The sequence below is a fragment of the Bison bison genome, unplaced genomic scaffold, assembly GCF_000754665.1.
Source record: "Bison bison bison isolate TAMUID 2011002044 unplaced genomic scaffold, Bison_UMD1.0 scf7180017864263, whole genome shotgun sequence".
In the NCBI taxonomy this organism is placed as follows: domain Eukaryota; kingdom Metazoa; phylum Chordata; class Mammalia; order Artiodactyla; family Bovidae; genus Bison; species Bison bison.
The window spans coordinates 6,964,430-6,990,573 of NW_011494835.1; the positions used below are offsets into that span (position 1 = coordinate 6,964,430).

Genomic DNA, 26,144 nt, shown 5'->3' on the forward strand with positions numbered 1-26,144 from the left:
AGAAAAGTTATGACCAACCTAGATAGCATATTGAAAAGCAGAGACATTACTTTGCCAACAAAGGTCCATCTAGTCAAGGCTATGGTTTTTCCAGTGGTCATGTATGGATGTGAGAGTTGGACTGTGAAGAAGGCTGAGCACCAAAGAACTGATGCTTTTGAACTGTGGTGTTGGAGAAGACTCTTGAGAGTCCCTTGGACTGCAAGGAGATCCAACCAGTCCATCCTGAAGGAGATCAGCCCTGGGATTTCTTTGGAAGGAATGATGCTAAAGCTGAAACTCCAATACTTTGGTCACCTCGTGCGAAGAGTTGACTCATTGGAAAAGACTCTGATGCTGGGAGGGATTGGGGGCAGGAGGAGAAGAGGACGACAGAGGATGAGATGGCTGGATGGCATCACTGACTCGATGGACGTGAGTCTCAGTGAACTCTGGGAGTTGGTGATGGACAGGGAGGCTTGGAGTGCTGCGATTCATGGGGTCACAAAGAGTCGGACACGACTGAGCAACTGAACTGAACTGAACTGAACTGATATACACACATATAGTATTATCCATCAACTACACTTCAGTTAAAAAAAACTTAAAAAAAAATGATTTTTGAAATCTGCTGGTATGCAGAATATGTACCCTTTCCTAACTTGGAGAAAATCCAGACAGGAGCATGGAGAATGACCAGAGAGATTGAAAATAGAATCTAGAGGGAGAGTTTAAAAGAAGGGAGTCAGCTTTGCTTGGAGAGAGAAAAGAAGGCTGAAAGCAATAATGATACTGGCTTTGAAAGACACAAAGAGCTGCAGCTCATAGTCATCATTCATTCATTCACTCATTCACTCACCCAAAGTATCACTCACTGTCCCAGTACCTGGGGGACAAAGAGAAGGACAAAAATCAAAGTAGGTGAAACAGAGTCCTTAGCTTCAACATCTACTGCCCATTGCCAGTGCCCAAGAATTGAACAAAAATAAGTGCAGGTTGGGACACAAGTAGGAAATAAGCCTGAAGGGAAGAGATTTGAGAAATTAAAAACTTTCCAGGCAAGAGTGAACACCAACATCTTAGAAATCAGTGAACTAAAATGGACAGGAATGGGCAAATTTAATTCAGATGATCATTATATCTACTACTGTGGGCAAGAATTCCTTAGAAGAAATGGAGTAGGCCTCATAGTCAACAGAAGAGTCCAAAATGCAGTACTTGGGTACAATCTCAAAACTGGCAGAATGATCTCAGTTTGTTTCCGATGCAAACCATTCAACATCATTGTAATCCAAGTCTATGCCCCAACCACTAATGCCAAATAAATTGAAGTTGAATGGTTTTATGAAGACCTCCAAGACCTTCTAGAACTAATATAAGAGGTGAGAAAAAAAAAAAAAAAAAGATGTCCTTTTCATCATAGGGGATTGGAATGTAAAAGTAGGAAGTCAAGAGATACCTGGAGTTACAGGCAAGTTTGGCCTTGGAGTACAAAATGAAGCGGGACAAAGGCTAACACTTTTGCCAAGAGAATGCAGTGGTCATAGCAAACACTCTCTTTCAGTAACACAAGAGACAACTCCACACATGTATAGGACCAAATGGCCAATACCAAAATCAGGTTGTTTATATTATTTGCAGCCGAAGATGAAGAAGCTCTGTATAGTCAGCAAAAATAAGAGTGGGAGGTGATGTGGCTCAGATCATGAACTCCTTATTGTCAAATTTAGATTTAAATTGAAGGAAGTAGGGAAAACCACTAGACCATTCAGGTATGACCTAAATCAAATCCCTTATGATTATACAGTGGAAGTGACAAATAGAGTCCAGGGATTAGATCTGATAGACAGAGTGCCTGAAGAACTATGAATGGAGGTTTGTAACATTGCACAGGTGGTGGTGACCAAAACCATCCCCCCAAAAAAGAAATGCAAGAAGGCAAAGTGGTTGTCTGAAGAGGATTTACAAATAGCTGAGAAAAGAGAAGCAAAAAGCAAGGAAGAAAGGGAAAGATAAGCCTATCTGAATGCAGAGTTTCAAAGAATAGCAAGGAGAGATAAGAAGGCCTTCTTAAGTGAACAATGCAAAGAAATAGAGGAAAATGATTGAATGAGGAAATGGGAAAGACTAGAAATCTCTTCAAGAAAATTGAAGATATTTAGGGAACATTTTATGCAAGGATGGACATGATAAAGAAAAGAAATGGTAAGGACCTAAGAAGCAGAAGAGATTAAGAAGAGGTGGCAAGAATACACAGAAGAACTGTTCATAGGTCACAGTGCTGACTCTGTGACTTCCAAGGAAGTCAAAAAATGTCCAAATGCCCCTGATAACTACCATGGTGTGGTCACTCACCTAGAGCTGGACGTCCTGGAGTGTGAAGTCAAGTCAAATGGGATTTAAGAAGCATTACTAATAACAAAGCTACTGGAGGTGATGGAATTCCAGCTGAGCTATTTCAAATCCTAAAAGATGATGCTGTGAAAGTGCTGCCCTCAATATGCCAGCAAATTTAGAAACCTCAGCAGTGGCCACAGGGCTGGAAAAGTTCAGTTTTCAATTCCAATCCCAAAGAAAGGCAATGCCAAAGACTGTTCAAACTACCACACAACTGTACTCATTTCACAAGCTAGCAAGGTAATGCTCAAAATCCTTCAGCTAGGCTTCAGCAGTATATGAACCAAGAACTTCCAGATGTACAAACTGGATTTAGAAAAGGCAGATGAACCAGAGATCAAATTGCCAATATCCATTGGATCATAGAAAAAGCAAGGGAATTCCAGAAAAACTTCTGCTTCATTGACTACACTAAAGCCTTTGACTGTGTGGATCACAACAAACTGTGGACAATTCTTAAAGAAATGGGAATATCAGACCACTATACCTGTCTCCTGAGAAACCTATATGCAGGACAAGAAGCAACAGTTAGAACTGGATATGGAACAACTGATTGGTTCCAAATTGGGAAAGGATTACATCAAGGCTGTATATTGTTACCCTGCATATTTAACTTATAAGCAGAGTACATCATGAGAAATGCTGGGCTGGATGAATCACAAGTTGGAATCATGATTTCCAGGAGAAATATCAACAGCTTCAGATATGGAGATGATACTATTCTAATGGCAGAAATTAAAGAGGAACTGAAGAGCCTCTTGAAGAGGGTGAAAGAGGAGAGTGAAAAGGCTGGCTTAAAACTCAACATTCAAAAAGCTAAGATCACGGCATCCAGTCCAATTACTTCATGGCAAATAGAAGGGGAAATAAGTGGAAACAGTGAAAGATTTTATTTTCTTGGGCTCCAAAATTGCTGCAGATGGTGACTACAGCCATGAAATTAAAAGACTCTTGCTTCTTGGAAGGAAAGCTATGACAAACCTAGACAGCATGTTAAAAAGCAGACACATCACTTTGCTGACAAAGGTCCGTCTAGTCAAAGCCATGGTTTTCCAGTAGTCATTTAGGGATGTGAGGGTTGACCCATAAAGATGGCTGAGCACCAAAAAATTGACGCTTTTGAACTGTAGTGTGCTGGAAAAGACTCTTGAGAGTCTCTTGGACTGCAAGGAGATCAAACCAGTCAATCTTAAAGGAAATCAACCCTGAATATTCATTGGAGGGACTGATGCTGAAGCTGAAGCTCCAATACTTTGGCCACCTGATAGGAAGAGCCGACTCATTGGAAAAGACCCTGATGCTGGGAAAAATCAAAGGCAAAAGAAGAAGGGGACGACAGAGTATGAGATGATTAGATAGCATCACCAACTTAGTGGACATGAATTTGAGCTAATTCTGGGAGATAGTGAAAGACAGGGGAGCCTGGCTTGCTGTAGTCCCATGAGGTCACAAAGAGTCAGACACAACTTAGCAACTGAACAACAGGGCCAAGGTAGCAATGGAAATAAATTCATCCCCACTTGCTCTTTATTTAAGAGAACTACTGCTGGTTAAATGGTAATTTTCAGGGTTGATTAGGAGAATTTCCACCAGAAAAAAAAAAAAGATGATCGCTTCAGTCTTACGGTTTGGAATATTCTATTAAAGATCTTGCACGGTCAGTATAAGGTAAGGCAACTATTTTGTGGTTTCCGTCTCTGCTCAACACTGTATGATTCATATCAGGGTCTGTTCGGGCCACAGAAATAGCAGAAGAGGAAAAGGCAATCGTATCTCTCCCCAGAGTGGTTAACAAAAAGCCCGCTAACCAAGTTTACCATGAACATGAGTGTGTACAAATTCTCAGCAACTGACTGTGTTATTAATGCTTGAGTTCCTTTTGTGCTTGATTCTTGGAATTGTCCAACTTTTGATTAACTGAGAATTAGCATCATTTAGGACATACAAAATTGTGATTCTTTTTACACAAATACAAAGGAAATCTTTTACATACTTTAAATAGTACAGACAAATGAGCTAGATCATTAAAAAGTCAAGAGAGTGTATTTTGTTTTTAATTTGAATTTTCTGGTTTGACTCTAACCACCCAAAAAGGAAATTTCAAACTTTTTCAGGCATACTTAAGCCCCATTTAAAAATTTACAAGAAACCAAGACTTAGGAGAACAATTTTTAGTCAGTATTTTCACTATTCAATGACCTTTGGGGAAATTTAAGTGTAAATTTCATTTTTAAAAATGCTCAAAAACTGTTCAAAATGAACATTTTGTGTCTCCCAGATAGGCAAACTGCCCATACCTAAACTTCTGATGAATCAAAAAGTTTTTTTTTTTCCTCTATTCTTTATTGTATACATCATTAGGCCATTTTTTTTTAAATGTGTGCTTTTAGTCAATCCACTAAATAATATATCCTGAGAAAAATACCTATTTTGTACAAAGCACCTTGTTTTCTCCTAAGGATAATACTGAAATGTCTGTATATAATTTATTTATATATACTTTATTTATGTAGCCTATGGCACAGTAATTGAAAAAAAATGTTTCTAAACATACCCAATTGTATATAGTATGCACATAATCCAATAGAAGTGACAACCATTTACTTGAAATCCATTTTGTCCCGCCTCCCTTCTGAAACAATATCTCTCAGGTCAACTATATGTGCATAGCTTACCTGTCTCACTTCCAATCAAAGGCTGATTTGCAAAATGCTTGACAAAATCCCTCAAAGATGAGAATTCATTAAAGCCAAATTTAAATGAATATCCAGTATATTCAACATGAAAGTGTTTGACTGAGTCTTTGGCTCTAAAAGAAAAAAAAAGGAAAAAAAACCTTAATGCTATTTAAGAAACAAGTATTTTTTGAAGGGAAACGTAACCTTAGGCATTAGTATCACCATGAAACCCTTCTCAAAACGGAGTTATGACACAATCACCAAAACCACTGGCATTTAAAGAATAGTACTCCTCTAATAATTAGTAGTGTTGAGAATCTTTTCATGTGCTTATCTGTGTGTCTTTTCTGGAGAAACATTTATTAAGGTCTGCTCGCTTTTCAAATGGGTTGTTTGTATTTTGCTGGAGGCATAAGTGTAAGAGAGACAGGAAGAGAGATGATAGAAACGGCAGGCCACCCTCTCCCCAGATTCTCCTCTGTGCCTGGTCCTCCTCCCTTACTTGGGAGTCAGTACAAATTCTGCCTCTTTTCACTTAAGCAGTTATGTGAGCCCAGTCCTTTTCTTCCCACACCTATTTCACTCCCTGCTGAATAAAATACCAACTTTCCTACATTGCCATTTTTGGAATAAGGCAGAAAATTTAAATTTATATATATCTATAACGATATACACATACACACTCACACACACACACACATGGCCTCACTTCCACTATTATTCTCTTTCAGGTAACTTTCCACCTTAAGCAAAAACCAGAAGTCAGAATCACCCAAAGGGTGCAAGTTTCTGGGCCTTACCCCCTGAATTCCTGATTCAGTAGGTCCAGGGCTGGGCCCAAGACTTGTATTCCTAACATGCTCTGAAGTGATGCTACTGGTCTGGGGACCACATTCTGGCAACTGCCATAGTCCAGCCAGCTGTGCTTTTCTCCTAGGAGCTTCTGTCTTTGTCCCTTAGCTTGTACTGTTCCCTTCACCTGTGACTTCTTCTGCTTTGTTTTTGATTGTGTCAGTTCAAATGCCACTTATTCTATCAAATACTGCATGATATTCCGGCTTGAGTTACTTGTTTTTTCTCTTCTCAACAATCCACACACTTACCTTGCCGTCTTTCACGTCATTTATAGCACTCTCCTTTGTAGTAAAGTATTTATATGTGGCCTTATTGCCCCTGTGAGGCTAGACTTCCTGAAGACAAGGTCTTTAAATCTCCTACAACACTTATCAAAGTGGTAAGCACAGAATGGATGCTCTGAAATATTATTAAGGAAGTGAATGAACAAATGAATAAAAACAACCATTCTCCTGAGCTGGTCTTTGGTCCTTCTCACTTTTGCTGGTGGTTATTACTTTTTAAAGCATTTCCAAGTGCTTGTAATGGAAATTAACAATTTATATTTTAAATTTGTATATAGGTGTAATATATGTGTTATCTCTTTGTAAGCCTTATGAAACATGTAAAAGTGAAAAGTTAACTTTCTTTGAGCCAACAATTCCACAGGTTTGTCTGAGATTTTGGAGTGATCCATGCAATAAAGGATCAACAATCTAACCATTAAATATAATTTTAACATTTGCTGTTGATTCGAGAAAGCACAATTCCTGCTTCAACCCAGATTAAATTCCTACTTCAAGCAAAATTCCACTTTTGATTAAAAATTTTCCCAAAGATGTTGTTTAGAAAAATTTATAAACAAAATAAAACAATAACGGTTTGAGGTTAATGGATGGGTGGCCGAGGGCAATTTCATGGAATCCTCAAATCCTAGCAACTGCCTGTGAACCCAGTGAGACTTGCTATATGTCAGTGGAAGCCAAGGTGACAGATGTTAACAGATAACCAATGACTCCCCCTGATTATCAGGTGGCTAGGTCACCTTCTCTGAAAGGGAAGTCAGCCAGGAAAAAGTGTGCGAGAGAAACCCTGACAGGGCTGGCCAATGACTGTTTTGAGCCAGGCCTATCTGGTGGGGACTAGATTAACTTTCTTAACAGTGAGGGGAAATGGAACTTTGAGAAATTCTGTTTATAGAAAAAAATTAAAAGTTGCACATTGCCTGCTTGAGTTTGTGGTTATGAAAGTTGCATAGCCACAAGTCATTTTGATTTTCCAGATGAAGCAAAGAACAGTGAAAAGGGTACTGGGCCAGGCTCCAGGGATGAGGATTCTGGTGCTGTTTCTAGCATGGTTTTATTGGGTGGAAGACACTTTACCACTTCAGTTTCTTCATCAGTCAAGCAAGAGTTTTGGATTAAATAATTCATAAAATCTCCTTCAGCTTTACATTTGTATTTTGTCCCAGCTCTAATAATATTTTCCCTGCTAATGGAAGGAGCAGGCATGTTTTTTGCAGTCTCACCACTCAGAGCTTGGCATCCTTGGACCTGTTGATCTAACAAGAATCAAGTGAATTCCATTTTCTGGCAATCTGCCTGTGATGCTGAAGTCAGTGCCCATATAAGTAAGAGATGGGGCCCCACTAAATGCATTAGAGTTCTTATGAATCCTACCTCACAGAGAGGGAGTAGAGCCCAATCCTTTCATTGCTGTCCCGCAGAAGGTAGCTCCCATCACATCCATTGGAGAGGAGCAGTGCCTCAGCAGCATGGCGGGTGAGGTTGCCATGGTACCACCTGGGGAGGAGAGAGCAGCACTTTCACTCAGAGTGAACTACGGGGGACTCTTCCTGCACTGGGTTTTCCTCTCAGAGATTACCTCAGCAATATTCTCCACCCTGGTAGCCCTGAGACCAAACTCTGAGCCAAGACATCAAGAAAAGGAAATTGCTGGATGAGGCTGAAGGGGAAAGGAGGGATTTGCCTTATCCCAGAGTGTTATAGGTTGAATTGTGTCCTGAACACTCTTATGTTGAAGTGCTGAGCCCTAGTACCTCAGAATGCTTCCTTATTTGGAGACAGGGTCTTTAGCAAGTTATAATGAGGTTCTTAAGGTGGGTCCTAGGGGTCTCCTCCCTTGGTGGCTCAGATGGTAAAGAATCTGCCTGCAGTTCAGGAGACCTGGGTTTGACCCCTGGGATGGGAAGATCCCCTGGAGAATAGAGTGGCTACTCACTCCAGTATTCTTGCCTGGAGAATCCCTTGGACAGAGGAGCCTGGCGGGCTACAGTCCATGGGGTCACAAAGAGTCACACACGACTGAGAGACTAACACTTCCATTTTCAAGGTGGGTCCTAATTCAATAGGACCATAAAAAAGGGACTTTTGGAGACAGACTTGCACACAGGGAGAGTGCCTTGTGAACACTCTCCCTAAAGACGGCCATCTGTAAGTCAAGGAGGATGAGCTGGAGCAGATCCCCCTCATAGCCCTCAGAAGGAACCAACCCTACTTGGGGTTGACACCTTGATTTGGGGCTTCTAATCTCCAGAACACGAGACAATCAGTTTCCTCTGTTTAAGTACTGCCATTTTGTGGTACTTACTCATGCAAGTCCTAGCAAACAAACACACATTACTTTGTAGACAGAAAGATTTTTAAAATTTCAAGTCAAAAATAACCATAAGAATAGGCTTGGGCCAATTATCTCTCTTTCTTTTGATCTATCACACTGTCTTTTAAAAGTGTGGTACCATGTTTTGTAATGTGTAAAACCACTGAGCTGTTATACCAGAGTCCACTGTCATGAGGGAAATGAAGTTGAACACAAGGAATTCAGACGTTTTATACAGAGATGCAAGCCCTGTTCACTGTTGTTTAAAACTCACAAATACCTGCAGAGTTGGGGAAGTCCCAAGGATATTCAGACTAATGTATGTGTTTAAAAAAATAAATAAATAAACTCCAAAAACACATTAGAAAAGGTAACACATGGTATAAAAAAATCTATATAGTTCAAAAGAAGGCATAATGAAAATGAAGTTTTTTTCTCCCCTTTAACCCACATCACCCCTGTTCCTTTCCTCAGAGGACCCCAATGTTACCCATTTTCTGTGCTTCCTCCTGACAGGAATCCTTTGTGTCCAGAGGCATCCAGGCATGTCCCCAATCCCAGCTCTATGGAGACAAGAGCATCCCAGGCTCCCTGTTCTGCACCTCACTCCTTTTTCCTTTCCCATTCTTTTTAATGAGTCAATAGAGGCAGTTCAGTGTGGTGATTAGGACTGTGGTCTCTGGTGTCAGTTTGCCGGAGTCCTGATCCGCGTGAAACCTCTTATAGCTGTAACACCTTGGGCAAGTTATATAACCAATCTAAGCCTCAGTTTTCTCACCTCTAAAATAGAATTAATAACAGCGGTGCCTCATGGGCCAGCAGTAAGTTCTGCTTGCTATGGTCAAAGCAGTCTTGGCAAACAGTTGAGCTCAAAGCACATTAGTTGTCATGAAGCCATTGAGATCCCCAAAGCCATAACTTGTGATGTTGCCTTTGAGGTGTGATTTTCTTGTTGCTCAGATATACTTGTTGATTACTTTCAGCTTCTTTCAGATATGGGAAGCTAGGTCATGGTGGGTAGCAGCTGCTATTAGGAGCTACAGTGCAGGGCAGCGAAGGGGAAGGAGACCGGAGCAGCTACACAAATATTGCTGATAATGTCAGTGAACTCAGTACTATTACAGAGGTGTGCATGGTGTACAAGGAAGTGCCTTTCTCTGAGAGTGATGGATCTGCTGGGATGTGCTGTGCCATGATATTTTAGCCTGATAATAAAAAGTAAACATAAGACCAAAAGCAGAGGGAGTTTCTATATAGGTCTCTGAGCTATGTTTTCTAAATCAGCATGTCCTAATGTCTGCTTCTTTAGCACATTTCTGTGGGGCAGAGATGCCTCCGTCCTGAGTTAGAAATGTACTTGCTAACTAAAAACAATGGCAAGGAAAAGCATTTTTATAAGAAATCCCATTGAGTTATTTACCCCTTCATTGGACTAATTCCCAAATGTGCTCAAATCTTCTTAGGATCAAATTCTTTAAATGTTGGAACCTAACACTAATATGTTGTATGTCAATGATACTTGAATTAAAAAAAAAAAAAGGAAAATTGGAGGAGCTAAAAGTGAGGCTATCAAAAACTTCAGGTTTAGTTACAGGCAGAATACTAATTTTTTTGATAAATGAAATCTTTATGAGGTCACAAGTTCTGAAATGTTGCCAATAATTTTATTTTGAATGGACATTTCAGTTTAAGTTAATAGATTACTTATCTGAAGCAACGAAATTCTAAAATGTAAAGAATTTGGACATTGGAATTCTTTTAAACAAGATCTAATGATGTCTGTTTAAAGCGTTTATAGAATTCTGATAATTACAGCTTGATAGCAGTTTTTATTGTTGTTGTTGTTGTTTCAATCCCTTGGTTGTGCTGCAGGGCATGTGGGATCTTAGTTCCCGACCAGGATTCCAACCTGCATCCCCTGCATTGGCAACATGGACTCTTAACCACTGGACAACCAGAGAAGTCCCAGTTGAGAACTTTTTTATGGTAATTTTTTAAACAGGAACTATATATCATAAGCACATAAGAAATACTTGAATATAAAGCATTACACTGTGCTGTAATTTGGAACATCGCAGGGGTTGTTAATTTCTTGGTAGAGTTGTTAATTTCTTGGTAGCAGCTTGGTAGAGTCAGCATGGCCATGACAGGTTTCACGGAGTCCTGGGCCCAGGCAAATCTAAGACAGAGCCTGCCAGGCAGCCACCTACACTTCACCATGTCTGCATGGCAATGAGGATCTTCATTCCCCAAACAACTCTTCCACAAATGCCTAAACTTCCTCTCTTCATTGAGTTAAGCATCATTTCCCAGAAACTTTAGATCAGGTTATCTTTCAGGGAAGTGATTATAAAGCCAAACAGCATTACATATCCTTTGTAGGAATGTGTCCATCTTTGCTAAGGATGGTTCAAGATTGTGTTCATAAAGAGTGAAAGGTTAGGGACTTTCCTGGTGTCCAGTGGTTAAGAATCCACCTGCCAACACAGGGGATGCGGGTTTGGTTCTTGGTTCAGGGAGATTCCACATGCCGTGGGGCGACCAAGCCTGTGCGCATCAACTACTGAAGCCCGTGCACCTTGGAGCCTGAGCCCCACAGCAAGAGAAACCACTGCAAAGAGAAGCCCATGCACTGCAACTAGAGTAGCTCCTGCTCGCCGCAACTAGAGAAAACCCAAGTACAGCAGTGAAGACCCAGCACAGCCAAAAAGAAAACAACAAATAAATAAATAACAGTTTTTTCAAAAAGGATCAAAAGATTGAAAATATAGTCTTGGTCAGTCAGTAGTTTTCCTATAGTTAACCTTTTCTACTTTCTATCATTTGACTTTGTAAATCTTTGTCTGCTGAGTACTGCTGCTGCTGCTAAGTCACCTCAGTCGTGTCTGACTCTGTGCGACCCCATAGACGGCAGCCCACCAGGCTTCCCCGTCCCTGGGATTTTCCAGGCAAGAACACTGGAGTGGGTTGCCATTTCCTTCTCCAATGCATGAAACTGAAAGTGAAGTTGCTCAGTCGTGCAACTTAGTGACCCCATGGACTACATCCTACCAGACTCCTCCATCCATGGGATTTTCCAGGCAAGAGTACTAGAGTGGGGTGCCATTGCCTTCTCCCTACTGAGTACAAATCTGTGCAAAGCATTATACTAGGCAGGTCAAAGGGAATAAAAACCCAGGCTGGGCTTCAAGAAACCATTAATCTAGTCAAGAGGGTGAGAGAAGTACTTTGTGAACTACACCCAAGACAGAGTAAAGATCAAGACCATTTTTTGAAAGGCCCAACATCTAAGCAGGCCTTAAGGAACACACAAATTATTTTAAAACTGTGCTTTTTCTCTGGTAACAAAGCATATATAGTAAGAATTAAAATATGTACATATACAGAAGAGGAAATGAAAGTCATTCACAGAAGAGAAAATATGTATTGCAAATAAATAGTCTCACTATTAATCAGAGAAATGCAAACTAAAACAATAATGTAGTATTTTTTTTAATCCACCAGACTGGTTAGTATTAAGTATTAGAGAATTTAGGGGCAATGGATATTATCATCTACTGTTGGCAGGTGTTTAAGTTGGAGGGGAACTTACATATCTAGTATAACCGGACATGCCCACATGACCAGTGACTCCACTTCTGATGTCTGATTAGTGAAACACTCACAAGTACACAGAAGGAAGTGTGAATGAAGATGTTTACCGTAGAGCATTTGTGAGAATAAAAATTAGGAGCCATCCTTATTTTCCACCAACAGTGAGATGATAAAGTTGAGTGCTCAGAGGATGAGATTTTATTAAAAGTTTAATCAGGTAAGGAACGAAACTGGGTCATTTGTAGTGATGCGGATGAATCTAAGTCTGTCACATGGAATGAAGTAAGTCAGAAAGAGAAAAACAGATATCTAATATTAACACATATGTTGTATATGAAATCTCGAAAAATGGTACGGATGAACCTATTTGTAGGGCAGGAACAGGGATGCAGATGTGAAGAATGGACAGTTGGAACAGTGGGGAAGGGGAGGGTGGGGTGAACTGAGAGAGTGGCGCTGACATGTATACACTATCGTGTGTAAAACACACACACGATAGAGCCTGGCGCTCTGTGATGGCCTAGACGGGTGGGATTGCGGTGGGAGGCTCAAGAGAGAGGGGATATATGCATCCGTATAGCTGTTTCACATTGTTGTACAGCAGAAACTAGCACAACTTTGTAAAGAAATTATCCTCCAGTTATTTTTTTTTTTTAAAGCTATGAAAAAAAAAAAGTTAATCAGAATTTGAAAAGGTGAGAGCGTGTTGGTCACCAAATGCTTGGGGCAGAAGGTCGGGTGCAACCAGCACTCCTTGAGGGAATGCCAAGATGCTTACCACCCTGTGAAGACTGACGTAGTTCTGAGCAACTGAGAATTGGCACGCTCAGAATGCCAGTTGCACCCCCATGGGAAAACACAGAATGCTTATGTCCACACATGTCAGAGCCGACAGATCCCAAAACGTACTATCAGGTACAGTATGAAACCACTAAAGAAAAACTCTCTCATCTCCAAATAATACAACACATACACATATAAAAGTACATAAAAGCACAAAATGGGAAGCTAATAAAATATACTCCAAACTCATAAGAATGGTCCTTAATGGAAAGAACCATGATTGAGAGTATTTTTAAGAGTCCTTAGTTTGATTAAATTTTCCTAATTTAGCTTGTTCTAATAAAAAAAATACATATATTAATTGAGTAACTAAAATTTGAAAAAGAGAAGACAGTATTTCTACCTTAATCCAACCTCCAGGGCCCTGGTAATGCTTATTGTATTTAATTATTTTATTTTATTTACCTATTCAACTACTATTTATTGAATTCTGGAAGTGATCTAGTACTTGGATGGAGAGGGGGAGAGAGACTTTCTCTATTTAAAGTCTGGTGGAATTTGGAGCGACAATTGTTCAGGAAGCTATCTGTGCAAAGGGAATAACAGGAGCAAAGGCCAGGAAGCAGGCAGACACCAGGTATGTATCAGGTCAGAGCCCTGCATAGTGGGGTGGGCAATATCCAGGTGAGTGTCCAAGGGCAGCAGCCAGGCATGGTGAGATGAGCCTGGGAGAATATTGATGCTATCTTATGCTTGGCTCTGGATGCTGACTGTTCCTTGGCTGATGTCTACAGAGCTTTTTACGGCTTAAAATGCATACACAACAGCTCATTACATAGAGTACTAATTGCCTGGGCCGAAATTCCTATAACTGGGGCTGTGTTTAAAGTGTTTTTATTTGATTATTCTGACTTTAGATGGAAGATTCGAATTTTAAGGGACTTGAAGCTTGTAAAATTTGGAAGTCTCTTTAAGAAAAATTAATATTAAATTACCAAAAGAGAAAAGTTTTTTAGAGTAAGAGATCATAATAGATTGCAAATTTTAAAAGCTGACATCAACAAAATGAAAAGGCAACCTACTGAATGGGAGAAAATATTTGCAAATCATATATCCAATAAGATGTTAATATTCAGACTAGAGAAAGAACTCAATAGCAAAAAAAAAAAAAAATATCCAAAGCAATCCAATATTAAAATGGACTGAAGATCTGAATACACATTTTCCAAAGAAGACAGATGGCCAACAGATATATGAAAAGATGCTCAACATCACTAATCAACGGGGAAATGCAAATCAAAACCACAATGAGATATCACCTCACACCTGTTAGAATGGTGTCATCAAACAGACAAGAACTAACCAGTGTTGGTGAGGATGTGGAAAAAAAGGTTGGTGGGAATGTAAATTGATGCAACCACTATATAAAACAGATTGGAGGTTTGTCAAAAAATTAAAAATAGGACTGCTATATGACCCAGCAATTCTACTCTTGGGTATTTATCTGAAGAAAATTAAAGCACTGGTTAGAAAACATATATGTTAAAAAATAAAACCCATGTTAATTGCTGCATTATTTACAGTAGACAAGATGCAGAAATAACCTAAACATCCATTGATGGATGAATGGATAAGGGAAATGTTACTAAGCCATAAAGCGTTAAATCTGGCCATTTTCAACATGAGTGAACCTTAAGGGCCTTGTGCTAAACAAAATGTCAGACAGAAAAAAGACAAATACTGTATGATATCACCTATATGGGAAATCTAAAATACAAAACAACCAACCAAACAGAACAAAACAGATTCATAGATCCAGAAAACAAATGTATAGTTTCCAGAAAGGAAAGGATTGTGTGTGAATCAGGTGTAGGCGATTAAAGGGTACTAAGTTCTGGTTATAAAATAAATAAGCCACAGGGATGTAATATACAGCATAAGGAATAATGGTGATAATATTGTAAGAGCTTTGTAGGGGACAGATGGTTACTTATTGTGGTGATCATTTCATAATGTATACAAATATCAAGTCACTGTGTAGTACTCCTGAAACTAACATAATGGTGTATGTCAGCTATATGTGTGCGTGTGTTCAGTTGCTCAGTCATGTCCAACTCTTTGTGACCCCATGGACCATAGCCTGCCAAGCTCCTCTGTCCATGGAATCTTCCAGGCAACAATAGTGGAGAATAAAGGGTGCCATTTCCTACTCCAGGGGATCTTCCTGACCCAGGGATTGAGCATTGGCAGGCAGATTCTTTAGCACTGTGCCACCTATATTTCAATTAAAAAAGAATGAAATACACCAACATTTAACTATGAAAAATAAGAAAAAATAAAACAACAAAAAGCAAACAAAACACCAAGTTCACAGATACAGAGAACAGATTGGTGAATGCTGGAGATGCATGTTGAGGGGGTAGTAAAATGAATACAGAATATCAAAAGGCACAAATTTCCTCTTGAAAGTTCTCATCACAAGAAAAAATGTTTTGTTACCCATGTGGTGATGGATGGTAACTGAACTTATTGTGGTGGTCATTTTGCGATATACATAAATATTGAATCATTATGTTGTACCCCTGAAACAAATATAATGTTATATGTTAATTATATCACAAATTAAAAAAATTAAAAGCTGATAAACTGAGAAAACAACTTATATTCATTAAATACCTGTTTAACACACCTCCATACTTTTTTCTCTACACTTTTGGCCAGGTCATCTTTAGTTATTTTTTCATGTAAAACAATGTTTTACTGTAATTTTCTATAGAGAGAACAGAATAATTCAGTCTTTCACCTATAATTTTTTAAATTATTGATAGCAGAGAAAAGTTATTTTCAACTTCATAATGTGATGTTGATAATGACGTTTTTAGGACTGTTGGAAAATTTGAGAACCTCTATCAAATTTCTTTCATAAATGAGCTGTAAGTGTATTTAAAATTTTAATGCTCAGGGACTACTCTTAAATATTTTTCCAACTGATGCATTTATTTTAACTGCCTCACTAGGGTCTGTGCAAGACAGAGGCCCTGAAGCTGAAGCTTCATTGGCTTCACAGTAAACTCACAGATTATAAAAGTCACATCTGCTTTTTTTTTTTTTTTAGAGTAAACAATTAAAATGTTTGACTTAGTAAATAAAAGCTACGTTTAGTCCCTAATTGCCAACAGCTTGGTTTATATTTCTAATTTTTGTACAGTGTGTGGGCAAAGTCTCAACCCTAGTAAGATTCTTATCCAATCTTTGTTTACATATTGCTCGTAATGGGGAACTCACAGCTTGTACAGGCAAACCTGTACATACTTCTATGATTTATGGCCAGAAAACTCTTGCCTACATCAGGTTACTGTTTCCTGATATACAGCTTTCAACAGATGATCTCAAAGTTACTTCTTGGAGTTATATAGATGTCACTTACCCAAATAGTTAAAAGTGTTTAAAATGTTCTCGCTTTTGTTTTCATCATCTTCAACTTCTCCTTTTATGACAGACTTTCAGTCCCTTGATCACCCAGAGAACTTATCTCTTCTGAATACTTTCCAAATATTTAAAATCTATCTTCAAGGTAAGATTTGATGTGCAAACCAAAAGCCCAGAGGATCTCCCTGTTCCAGCTGTCAGGTACATGGCAAGGCAGCCCAAGATTGCATTCGTTTCTTAATAGTTGCATCACACTGCTGATTCATGCTGGACTTGCTGCTGATTAAAACCCCCAAATAAGTCCTGTTCCTCTGTGGCTCTCCCACATCTCCGCCAGCTGCATTAGATGATGTTTTTAGAATTTAGTGCAATAAAAAACCTTTTTACTTCTGGGAACTGCCAAGCGAAAAAGAGTGCTAATACGCAGTCAACCTGGCTCACAAACACCCATGCAGTAGCCGTGAAAATTTTGTGAGGCAAGAGCATGCCTTTATCTCCACTCGTTTCCTCAGTGATGAGTCCATCTGCCCCAGTGACTTCTGACACATTGGTTATGACCCCATGCAAGTAGCAACCTTCATCTTTCTCATCTGTCAAGGTGACTAATAATAACACCTGGTAGGAAAACTCTCTTTTTTCATGCTGGAACATTGACTTCTTTAATAAACCTCTTATATGATTCTTTAACTTTTGCAGAAGAGAGCAAGATACAATCTTTGCAATTTATACAACATACATGGGGTTTCCTTGGTGGCCTAGTGGTAAAGAATCCATCTGCCAATGCAGGAGGTGCAGGTTTAGATCCCTGGGTCCATAAGATCCCCTGGAGAAGAAAATGGTAACCTACTCCAGTATTCTTGCCTAGGAAATCCCATGGACAGAGGAACCTGGAGTGCTACAGTCTATAGGGTTGCAAAGAGTCAGACACAACTGAGCGACTGAACAACAACAGTTATGAATATTCTAGGCATTGTGTTGGTTGCTGGGAATATAACTCCTCTGCTGTTTGGGATAAGGTTCATTTTCCAGAAACTTAAAAAAAAACAAAATTTTGTCTCATTGTTCCTGAAGAAGTGAAAAAGAGCCAGAAACTACTCTTTACAACAACACATATGAAGCAATGTTGTATTTTCTTTTCTCCCAAGGCCCACATGTTGTCATAAATGGTTCAAGGGTAATAGAGTCAACAAAAGCTTACAAACTTCCAAAGAATATTTGTACTGGGCTTACTAGCTTATCAAACCTGCAGCTGGCCTTGAAGGAAACTGTGGCGTTATCCCTTCCATGATACATTAACAAATTAGGAAACATCCACCCACTAAAGACTTTTCATAGCTGCCTCTCAGTGAGATACAGGAAATAAGCTCAACCACAGACAAAACAGACGAGCTCCATCCAGAAACCCCATCCTCAGTTCCGCCTCTTTTCTCATTCCAGTGCCCTTTGCGCTAGAGCCTTCTGGGAAACTGCCCCACTGTACTGGAGTCTTCATGGTTTCTTATCCCTTTGATTTTAATTGTCTTAACTTAATTTGTTGATACAATTATTTCTCATTCTGCTCTGTCCTTTGAAAGAGAAGTTTTCAAGCTCTTTGAATTAACCAACAGCATAAAATATATTTTGTATCTCTGTGTGTGTGTGTGTTGTGTGTGTGTGTGTGTATACACAGTTACATTATAAACATGCATACAAAAAAATCCAAAAAGTGTTATAGGGAAAAATACTATCCTTTTAAATGCTGTTTACTATTTTCTTTCCTATTTCTTTTTTAACAAATATTGACTGTGGTCCCCTAAATTAACTTTAAGGACATGCTTGGGTTGTACCTGATGTTTGAAAAACAATGTGAGGTCTTTTGTCATTCAGAACCCTGAGATTTTGTCGGAATTCACATTAGCACATTCACATTCCTAGACCCCCTGAATTATAATCTGTTTTCATCATGAGCTCTACATGATTGGTATGAGTTTAGAGTTTGAGAAGCACAGAGTTGAAGGACTCTTGGTCCTAAAAACTTTAATTCACTTCAACAATCTTGATGGTTTGAGTGTAATGTATGTAGTATTAAAGAGGGAGACAAAGAGAGCAAAGAGTATACTAAGTGGCTTTACAGTACTTAGGAAGGAAAGAGAAGGGTCTGTGGCTAATTTAATTAAAAAAAAATCCCCAGATAGCTGCTATCTTAGTGATATGGACAGTAAATGATATAGAAGGGGGAGCTCCTGAGGAAATGAAATGATCAAGGAAAGCTTCATGGAGGAGGAAGACCATGAGTTGGAACTTGAAGAATAGATACAGAATTCATTAAGTGTAAGAGAAAAGAGCATTCCAACAGGAGCAGTAGCATAAGCAAAGGCACTGGGGTTGACGTATGCATGGGTCTACAGAAAACACAATGCCTACCTGGAACAGACGGTCTATACTGAAGAATCATGCAAAGTAACACCGGAGGAACAAGTGGACACAGAAACCAGTCTTGCATGTTAAAACATGAGCCATACATCCAGTTTTGGTTATATACATCTTGGGGAGAAAATCTCTTCCTAACTCACGTCTACAGATTATTCACATATTTAAATACCTATTTTCCCCCTTCCTGCCAAAGAGAAGTTACACAGAAATAAGATTCTGTCCCTTCAAACTTACGAGGACATATTTTAACCCAAAGCAATAACAGAAATTCCTGCTTGTATGAAAACAGCTTATAGGCTCTGGAGTTGAATGGCCAACAAAAGCACTCTTCTTTAGAGAATTTTCACTTTTTATTCATTTTCAAAATTACGCTCACTTTTTTTCGTGTTCATGACAAGCATTTTTTTTTAGACAAAAAGTAAGATGGCAAGCCTTCTTAATCAAAAGCTTAAATATATTATATTTGAGAAGCTTTAGAATGCAAAAGAAACAGTTCTGAAAATTATTCTCACTTTTGAATGGCACTGACATGCTTTCTGAACTCTCTAGACCAAAGATGGCAAATTTATAACATATGATGCACTCCCCTTTTCTTTCTTTTTTTTTTAAATTTATTTGGCTGTGCAGATCTTAGTTGAGGCGCTCAGGATCTTCAGTCTTCGTGGCAGCATCTGAAATCTTTAGTGAAGCACACAAACTCTTAGTTGCAGCATATGGGATCTAATTCCCAGACCAGGAATAGAGCCAGCCTCCTGCACTGGGAGCATGGAGTCTTAGCCACAGGACCACAGGGGAAGTCTGCACTCTCTGTCTTCTTCCTTGCTAAGTTTATGCTTGGCCTCAGAATCCTTCTGAACACAATGGTGATAGAACAACAAAAAAATAAATCTATTAGGCAATCGCAACCTAAGCCATCTTAACTCAGGCTATTTCATCCTCTGTGCTTGAGTCACTCCATGGGATTGCTTTTGTATTCATTTTTTCATGGGGTCGTACAGAGTCAGACATGACTGAAGCGACTTAGCAGCAGCAGCAGCGTTAGATACTTTGATTTCCTGAAAAAATGAAGCACTTGGCCATCAGAAATCATGGGTTAAGGAAAAGGAAATGTCTTATCAGCTCAGAAGATGTCAGTAGTGAAATTGGTACCATAGTCAGGCTATGGCATATTTTATGTGACAATGTGGTATTGTCCACATGAGCATGTTGAGTCCGCTGTTCACAGATGTGGGCTCATCTTTCCATTGATTGTAGCAAAGGATCCCATCCAAAAAAAACAGAACCAAGCAGAGGCTTGGCAAAGAAGTTTGAAAGCTCTATGTATCATAGTGTGATACATGGGGCAGTTGTAGAAAGACCCACCACAGTCTTTCCAATTAGGAGGTTTCTGTGATGGAACCGGCTGGTCCGAGGCATTGTCCATTGCCATTCTAAATGCCCACATTTACAAATGATAGTAGCAGAGCTAAATGGGGCATACCTGAGTGATGACAGAGCCAGAGTATGTCTCTGGTCACACAGTGCACTGAAGGTGGGGCCTCCAGTGTTTTTTCGTGGAGCCAAGGCCCAGGTAAAAGGAAACAGACTGAACAGGTTTGATAATTCTGTGGGAGTCGGAAACCAGGCCAAACTTGTTCTTGAAGGAGCCTGAGCAGTGAGACAAGAAGTCCTGAGAGGTGGAAACACAGAAAGAGAGCCAGAGACTCGGAAATCCAGAGACACAGAGGGACACAAAGGGTCAGAGACACATAAGCCAAGAACTGTAGAAAGAGAGACACAAAGACCTGGAGACCGAGAAAGGCACACGTAGAGGCTCACATAGGTAGCCAGAAACACCTAGGGACTAACAGAGACCCACCAGAGTGATCCAGGACGCAGTACAGTGATCCAGGACACAGAAGTGGAGAACCCCAAGTGCCAGAAGGACGCAGACCCACAGAGCCTGACTTGGGTCAGTGGACACAGGAAGGTCAGAGACATGTGAGACCCTAGGGCAGAGCCACCAGGAATGGGGAGGGTGGAGGATGAGGGCAAACTGCATCTCATCCCAGCGGAGATCCTGCCCAGTCCCCTGGTCCGCCTGCAGCGTGCACAAACGGCTGTAAAACCAAAAGAGCATCATTGTTCTCCCCGTGGCTGGGGATCGGGGAATGTGTGATTGGGACTGCGAACCAAATTTCAGAGACTGACTAGAAAAACTATGTCATGGATAAGAGCTTGAGGGGGACTTGAATGACTGGGCAGACATCCCAAACCAGAGGGTCTCTCAAGAAGGCTCATATCTGAGTGGAAGCAAGCTTGACTCTGCACTTAGTCTGGTTACCCTTACAATCTAAACATCATGAAATGCTGCTTCAGAGGGGGTAAGTGTCCTCAGACTGTAGTTGTCATTGACAACCTACCATCGTGGGCTGGGACGGGAGACAGAGACTGTCACTTTCAGGAAGCTACATCTATAGGAAAAGGTCCCAAACTTTGGGGGAATGTAAAAAAAGAAAGATCCTTGTTTCATTATCTCCTGTCTATTTCATTGTTTAGGTGATGCCTCCAACTGAGGTCAATTTTTCCCAGCAGACAAACCATTTGTTAAGAGGACTGAGTGAGTCTGAGGGTAATATATACATCACCAGTGTTGGTGTGGAAAACTGAAGTCAGGGACCTTGAGTTCTTGTCTTGGTTTTGACCCAACTTGAGGCAATTCAGATATTTAGAATTCTGCTCTTTGTCAAGTGCTGGGCTTGGACGGAACAGACAAAGCTGTGTAACCTACAGCCCTGCCCCTAGGTTGCTCATTGTCAAAAGGAATACTCAGTGCTCAGCTTGGAGCAGATGTCCAAACCTCTGAGGGCCTTAGGACTGACATCATCTGGAAATGGTTCTAAGACTATGTGGAGGATTAATCCAAAACATAGACAAAACTGGTGGTGAGTCAGAATGCTCTGAGGAGTAAAATGAGACCCAGGCACCTTTAGATTTTTATAATGATAGAGCAAACAATAGATGAATTAGAAGACATTCATGACAGTAATATTGTCAAAAATTTTTTGATGTCATTTTGAAAAACTATACAAAAGCAGAACTCATTCTTATTTGGGTATGAATCCCTTTTTTAGCTCAGAGGAATTACTGGCATCTAACCCTGTTCCTTCCTTACTATTCCCAGATCCTCTCCCTAGTTTCTTATTCACAGATCTGTAAACTCCCTCATTCGTTAGCTTTCTTGGCTCTGAACTCATTGCTATGCATCATGCTCAACTCCCAGGTTAATCTATCCCAAAACAAAGCATGGTGGCCACACAATTCCACGTTCCTGTAAATGTTCAATATTTCCATACTGTCAAATGAAGTTTGACCCAAGTCCAAACTCCTAATCTATTTAAGGCTTTCTGGAATTTGGACCAGTCTAAATATTCAGATTTTAAAATAGAGAAACAGGCTGCCTAAGGAGAGACCAGACCCAGAATCCACTTTGAGAAAGAACCAAAAGTAGATGAAGAAGATATACGGTACCAGAAATTCAGAGCAAAATGATATACATGGTATGACCGCAATTCCATCTGTGTGTATTTACAGAAAACTGCTTTTAAAAGACTGGAAAGAAGTTGAATAATATGTCATTTGGGGGGTCATTTTGGGTGCTTTTCTTTGTTCCCCAAATCATCAATAATTAATGCATTTATTATTATTTTAAACTGTGATGAATAATATCAGATATATAAGAAAGTAGAAAAATAGTATAAATAATATCCACATATTTAAATAATATCCATATTTTAGGTAAAATAATTTTTAACTTTTTGCCATATTTTCTTCCTATGTTTTTGGGTGAACATTTAAAAGTAAATTACAGATATCACAGCACTTTAATCTTAAGTAATTCGGCACGTGCCTCCAAAAAGTAACCTTGTCTGACATAGCTATATTTTTCTCAAAACAAATTGAACTCTTGCCTTTACGATTTTTAAACTTTAAAGATTTTTAAACAAAGCAGTTCTAACAAGAGACAATGGGAGCAGACACTAGTGGGCAGGGAGTTGGGGGCACAGGACTACAGGGAGCCTAGAGGTGACCAAGCGACAGCTAAGACTCAGCTACCAAGCTGCAGTGGGGTTCAGATATGGGCCCACATCAGGGAGCAGGAGCCGGAGTGTGTGGGCTCAGACCAGGAGTTTATCCTAGCTGATGGGATGGTTGTGGGGAGGGAGTTGGTGGGAACAAGAAATTAACCCAGGTTTGAAAAAAAAAAAAAAGGGTAAGAAACCAGGTGGAAGCGTTCTCAAAGAACGTAGCCGAAGGTGGGGTCTCTCAGAGGTGAAGGCCAGAGTCAGGCTGAATGCTGAGTAATGACCCTCCCAGGGGCTGGGAGGGTCCGAGTCCACGTGGACGGTTTTCATTTTCTGAATATCCACACGCTTTTCTTCTACTGTGTTATTCATGCCATTTTCTCTTTAGAAAATGTCTCTCTCTCTGCCTTCACCTGACAGAAATCCTATGGATCTCCTTCCTGCCGGCCATCTGCCGTGTGCCTTGTGCAGACACAGTGATGACCCGGCCCCTCCACCCTGCCTTCTAACTCCACCCACACGGGCACTCCCTGTCCTCTGCCCTGTAAACTCCTCCAGGGGATAGCCACTTCTTGCTGCCAGCATCTCCCACACTGCCTTGCATAATGTCATCATTCAACAGACGGATCTATGAAGGAACAGAAGGGAGAATGAATGAAGCAAAGTGACCCCACTCAGTGTGGAGAACCTGTGTGGCCAGACTTCCACATGTAAGTAGGAGGAAGTCACTGTTACCCATAGAGGAACAGAAACACAGCAAGAGAAGAGGAAATTCGATTGCTTCGAGCAGAGATCGAACTGTGCACTACAAGTTACGTACTCTTGCTCAGCCACAAGAGAATCACCCTCATTTTTAGAGTCCGAGATTACAGAATTGTGCCAGAAGAGGAACAAGCTTCATTGCTCTACTTGGTATCAAGTAAACAGGTTCCTTTAAAGCTTTGACTCTACCATGTTTTTCTTAGCCTACTCAATTTGTCTAGCCTAGAAGAAAGGAATCTGCCCTCAATTTTTAAAAGTTCTGATGAGTTAGCATATTGATCTGGCTTTGTGTGCATATTTATTATATGAAGAATGTGAAAGAATAATGTCTTTTAGTTAAAAAAAAAAAAGTTTTGGTGGTAGTCATCACAGAACTTTTTTTTTCTCTCAGTTCTCACCAGCACTAATAGTGCAGGTATAATAAGAAGAGAGAAGTTGGACAGAAATTAGGAAGTTATATTAGTGGACAAAAATGTGTGCTCTGGAGCCAAACTCCTGGATTTGAAGCTTTGTGAGCTTGTAAACCTGGGCGTGTGATAATAAAACCTCTGTCCTTCATTTCTCCGTTTGCAAACAAGAATGACGTAAGTGGTAGTATCTATCCCACAGTGATGTGTGAATTTAATAAGTCACACAAGCAAAGGGCTTAAAATAATGCCTGCTATATGGTGAGCATCCAGCAATGACTAATTGCCATTCTTAGAACATTTACGTTCTTTCATCTCGTGGAAGGAGTAGCAGCTTTGGAGCAAGTTCCTAGGCACTGTCAGGGCACCAACATCGAGGTCTGTGACCTAGAGACAGTTCACCTGACTGACTTGAAGTCACCTCCTGAATTTATGAAATGAGCATAATCACACTGTGCTGATGGTGGTATTGTGAAGGTCAAATGATGTGAATGGCCTGGGGCTGGCACGTGACTCTTAGAACAGGAGAACAACCTGGTTCCATGGGATAAGCATGGACTGGGGACCCAGATTCTCTAGGATGCCAGGCAGTCTGATTGCTCTGCTGATGAGTCTCCTTGGATGTAGAGCTGGAACATCAGTATCATTCAAAGACCAGAGTGAGTGTATGTAAAATGCCTGCCTTGCCGTGAGAACTTGCTTTAGTTGTTATTACTCATTCCCTAGGTCAGCAAGTCATCATCCGAGGGCCAATTCCTGCCAAGGTACAAGATTTTGTTTCTACTGTGAGCCAAGTGGAGTTCTATACTTAAACAGTTAGGGGGGAAAAAAGAATATTTTGTGACTCATGAAAATCATATGAAATTCAAATTTTAGGGTAGGTCCTTAAATAACATTGTGTTTGCACACCATCACAGTCATTTGTTTTTGTGTTATCTATGGCTGTTTTTACCCCACAAGGGCAGATGTGAGTAGCTGAAGCATAAGTCATAAAGCCTGCAAAGTCTAAAATATTTATAACCTGGGTTTTGGACAAAAATGTTTGCTGACCCTTCATCTGGTCTAACCTTCTCTTAGAGGTGAGAAGTGAGAGACTTTTTAATTAATTTATTTTAATATCCAGAGCTTAGAATCTACTTTCTTGACTTCGACAAACACAGCCAAACACAGATACTTTCTTATCAAATTTGAGACTTGGGAAAGTATATATATAAAACAAAAGAATATTTTTTAAAGGAATATTTACTATATTTCTCACTTGAAAGAATATGTATGACTAGATAATTTGAATGATTTTTTCTTTTCTTTTTACGTTTTTGCCCCACAGCACGTGGGATCCCACGTCCCTTGTAATCTCTGGACCACCAGGAAGTCCCCATGAATATTTAGTTTTAAAATATCCTAAAATATTTTTATTTCATTGTATCCCTTTTGTGTCTGTAGTAGTTATACCATTTGCAAGGGAGCATCCTTAAACAAACTACAAACCTACACCATTCCTACACTGTTTGTAGGAATTTTTGTTATAATAAAAGAATTGTGGGAATTTTAAATGGTTAAAATGAAAGTGAAACTGTTATTCGCTTTGTTTGTCTGACTCATTTCAACCCCATGGACTGTAGCACACCAGGCTCCTCCTCTGTCCTTGGAATTCTCCAGTATTCTTGCCTGGAACTGGAGTGGGCTGCCATTCCCTTCTCCAGGGAACCTTCCCGACCCAGGGATTGATCCTGGGTTTCAGGCATTGAAGGCAGATTCTTAACCGTCTGAGTCACCAGGGCAGCCTTTAAATGGGGAAGATCCCCTGGAGAAGGGAATACTCACTCCGGTATTCTTGCCTGGAAAATTCCATAGACGCCTGGCGGACCTAGTCCATGGAGTCCCAAAGAGTTGGACAACACGAAACTGATGAGCAATTCTAGCATAGTTTGCTCCTTAGGTGGTGTCTCGAATCATCATTATTTGTTTCCTTTCCCCATCACTTGATTTTGAAAGCCTCACACAGCCTGCCCTCTGTTCCCTGTCCACCTTCTCCTTCACACGGACCATCCTCACGGCCCTTGCCCCTCCCTTCCCACCTCCCCCCAACCCCCATTCGGCCGGTGTGTAAGTGAAGCTGAGCAACCATTGCAGATTGTGTTATTTCCCCTTTGCTTCTGGCTGCGTGAATATGTTTAGGGTGAAGA

At 40.1% G+C, this 26,144-nt stretch overlaps 1 protein-coding gene across 2 annotated transcripts in view; it reads right to left on the minus strand.

Annotated features, from left to right (window-relative positions):
* The window catches only part of DAPP1 (dual adaptor of phosphotyrosine and 3-phosphoinositides), a 57,517-nt gene that overhangs the window by 27,736 nt on the left and 3,637 nt on the right, over positions 1 to 26,144 (minus strand). For both annotated transcript variants that reach the window (XM_010848300.1, XM_010848301.1), the window contains exons 2-3: positions 7,568 to 7,690; positions 5,052 to 5,185 (exon numbers count right to left, since the gene is read on the minus strand). In XM_010848300.1, coding sequence (XP_010846602.1) covers positions 5,052 to 5,185; positions 7,568 to 7,690 — 257 coding nt within the window. The remainder of the gene's footprint in view (positions 1 to 5,051; positions 5,186 to 7,567; positions 7,691 to 26,144) is intronic.